Source organism: Triticum dicoccoides, chromosome 3B, assembly GCF_002162155.2.
Source record: "Triticum dicoccoides isolate Atlit2015 ecotype Zavitan chromosome 3B, WEW_v2.0, whole genome shotgun sequence".
Taxonomy (NCBI): domain Eukaryota; kingdom Viridiplantae; phylum Streptophyta; class Magnoliopsida; order Poales; family Poaceae; genus Triticum; species Triticum dicoccoides.
The window spans coordinates 261,729,462-261,732,557 of record NC_041385.1 but is presented as its reverse complement, the minus strand read 5'-3'; the positions used below and the strand labels follow the sequence as shown (position 1 = coordinate 261,732,557).

The window sequence follows — 3,096 nt, the reverse complement described above, 5'->3', positions numbered from 1 at the left end:
TGGAGCCGTACTTGTCGAAAGCCATCCCCCCCACCCCCCGCGTCGCCCCCGCTCGGGCGACTCGGGCGGGATCGCAACCCTAGCCGCCGGGGGCTCCACTTCCTTCCATCCCTCCCTCTGCCGCCGCTGGCCTATAGCCCGGGGGCTGACGGCGGTGGCGGGGGCCTTCCCTCTCTCCTGCGCCATGGGGGTGGTGCGGAGCCCCGCGGCGTGTGGTGGCACGGCCGATCTGGCCTTGGTGGCGTGGCGGGCCTGCCTTGACCGGCGGCGGCACGGCGGTCGCCTCGACCTAGGGCGGAGATGGTGGGGGGTGCGGCGACCGGCCCTGCTTCGGGCAGCGGCCTTGTCTGCGTTCGGCGGCGGCGGCCGGGTCTGCGGCGACGGACCATCTGACCTCGGATCGGCGGTGGCGGCATGGAGGGCCTGGTGGTTGGGTCGGCGCAATGCGTGGTTTGCCCTCCGGACAGATTTGATATGGCCGGTGCGGCCTGCTCGATGTGCGGCGGCTCAGATCGGCGGCGACCCGTGCACACGATGCTTGATGGAGGTTCTTCGAGCGGATCCGGGTGAAAACCTCGTTCTCGGCTTGATGCCAAGATCACCGTGGAGAAGCTCCAGACCTCTATCCGCTACCTTCGGGGGAAATCCTAGATTAGTAGATCGGATGACGGCGGCGCGTTGGTGTCGTTTCCTCCTTGGGGGCGTCATTCTTGGAGGCGTACACGGAATCGAGGGACCAATGGGCGGCTTTTTTGGTGGAGCGGTGCTTCATCCTACACATTGATGACGGCGGATTTCGGCGGCGTGGCGCAGTGGAGACTCGGCACCCGATGCGCGGTGATGGACTCGCGCAGGAGGAGGTAGTTGTCTGGCGTCATGGTGACGTCAATGGCAGAGTGGCCTGACAAGGTAGAAGCCTTAGTATCTGCTCTGAAGACGGACCTGTGGAAGATGGCGGTGACGACGCATGTGAGTGCGTCAGACCAGTTTATGCCCCAGACCCGGCATGTGGTCGGTTGGGGCTTCTAGCTGTTGATGATAGGCTTAGGTGAGTGGTCTGGGTATTTGGCACAACTAGTACCCCTTCATCATATGGATAGGAGTAATGGCATATGTTGCCAAGATGGCGGATTCAGGCATATTGTTGTAATACTTTGTAAGGTCTTCGAGAATAATCAATAAAGTGGCCGCATGCATCTCCCAGATGCAGAGGCCGGGGGTCATCCTCCTTTTCTAAAAAAAAGCGAAGTATCCCGGGTTGCCACCACCAGATCACCACCCCCCTCCCCCCGGGAGAAGTAGTTGCTTACAGCATTCAAATACTTAGATGCAAAACTATTCAAATACTAAGATATATGAGTTGCCTGAAATTCAGATTATAACAAAGATAAGTTGCTCTGAGGCGACATTACTGCTCTCCATTTCAAGAAGACGTGTATTAGACTATTAGTCCCCATACATGCATGACCAATGCCAGCACACCATCGATGTCCATTCTCTAAACTTCCAAGCATTAACTTGGACCAAGTGGTAAAGGGAGAATAACTCGAAATTAGACAAGGAAACTCAATGTCAACTGGAAGTGGCCGGGCCTCAAGCTGCTGCTCCCTGTCAGCTAGAAGTGTCTGGGTTTTGGAAAGCTGACGCTCCCTGTCAACCACAAGTGTCCGCGTCTCCGCAAACTGCCGGTCCTTGTCGAGCCTGGTATAAAAGAAACAACAACAAGAGCAGAACCAGCGTCTCAGCCGTCATTCCCCGCGAAATAAAAGCGAACCCAAATCAACACGCACAACACAAGCATTCGATCTTATAGCTCGCCGCGGAGCCGGTTGTTGTCGTCCGGAGGTTCTTGAGCTTGCTTTCCATCTCCTTCAGGGCTGCATTATCCAAATCACAAAACGTCAAAAAAAAACATCTCCGGCCGAGAAGGACGGAATCTGCTCAGGTTTACCTTGGCACATCTCCTTGATAGCAGGCTCCTGCTCCCGCACCGTCCCCAGAAGCTTCCGCTTCTGCGCGCAAACGAAGCGAAGGCACAGAAGGGGAGAAAAATGAGACGAAATGGGTGGGTACAGAAGTGGCGGAGGGGTTAGGCGGCAGTACCTTGAGGCCAGTATTCTGTCGGTTCTCCATCCGCGCGGGCGAAGGTTCTGGAAGCTTCTAGAGCGGGAGAAAGGTGTCAGGCAGATGCAGCAGAGAGGTGGGTTGTGGAGCGGGGAAGAGATTTTGAAACAAGATCTCGTCTACTCGGATCTGTACATCACAGCTACTACCAGCGCCAACTCCTCTTCTTCAGTTCGCCGCCCCCGCTTCCGCTTTCCATCCGCACCACCAAAGCCACCGCCTAGCCCATCAAGCCTCCGCCACCGCCACCGCCACCGCCACCGCCGTCGCATCCTAACGAGAGCGCCCACCGCGATAGCGAGATAGGGGAGATGCCGGAGGGGGAGAGGTATAGACGGGAGAACTGACCTCTGCCGCCGCCAATGCCCTCGTTTGGCCGCCGCAACCAGTCGCGGGAGTGAGACAGAGAGAGCCTTTCCTCATTTTGAATTCGAAGGGAGGGAGAGCCTTCCCTTTGTCACGCTTTGCCACCTCATAGTTATGCTAGTCAAGGTACTATCCTTTGGAGTCATAGAAACTTGCGTGGTGGCTACATCAGTCTCACGAGGAGATCGTGATACGGACTATTTTCATAAAATAGCCAATGGCCGCAAATGAAAAAAATACAATACATGCTCTCAAGTGTGGAGAGGTGGAGATTGAGGGCACTGATAACTTGTCAACCCATACCCACAAACTTTTATAAAGAGCTCTTTGGCCCTGCCCCAGGAAATCTGTTTCACTTGGATCCTGATACCTGGGGAGATGATGAAAAACTCTCGGCAAAAGATAATGCTAACCTAATTAGAGAATTCTCTGAAGAGGTCAAAGATGCTCCGTTTGACATGGATATCAACAGAGCCCCAGGGCCTGGTAATATTCCTGCTGAATTTTATCAGTGCTGTTGGGATATAGTTAAAAATGATATTATGCAACTTTTTGACGGTTTTCACAAGGGTACCCTGGATGTGAAACGCCTTAACTATGGTATCA

At 55.0% G+C, this 3,096-nt stretch overlaps 1 protein-coding gene across 3 annotated transcripts; it reads right to left on the bottom strand.

Annotated features, from left to right (window-relative positions):
* Positions 1 to 1,370: 1,370 nt before the first annotated feature.
* LOC119281229 lies at positions 1,371 to 2,585 on the bottom strand. Of its 3 annotated transcripts, none has more exons than XM_037561816.1 (5): positions 2,473 to 2,585; positions 2,104 to 2,160; positions 1,952 to 2,012; positions 1,791 to 1,877; positions 1,371 to 1,701 (listed from the first exon to the last, which is right to left on the bottom strand). In XM_037561816.1, exons 1-5 carry the CDS (start codon positions 2,545 to 2,547, stop codon positions 1,616 to 1,618), a joined length of 366 nt encoding a protein of 121 aa, XP_037417713.1. In that variant the 5' UTR covers positions 2,548 to 2,585; the 3' UTR covers positions 1,371 to 1,615. The 3 variants fall into 3 exon arrangements, with proteins under 3 accessions (XP_037417713.1, XP_037417715.1, XP_037417714.1); XM_037561818.1 differs by having other exon boundaries at positions 1,812 to 1,877; XM_037561817.1 differs by having other exon boundaries at positions 2,104 to 2,157.
* Between the last annotated feature and the right edge of the window lie 511 nt (positions 2,586 to 3,096).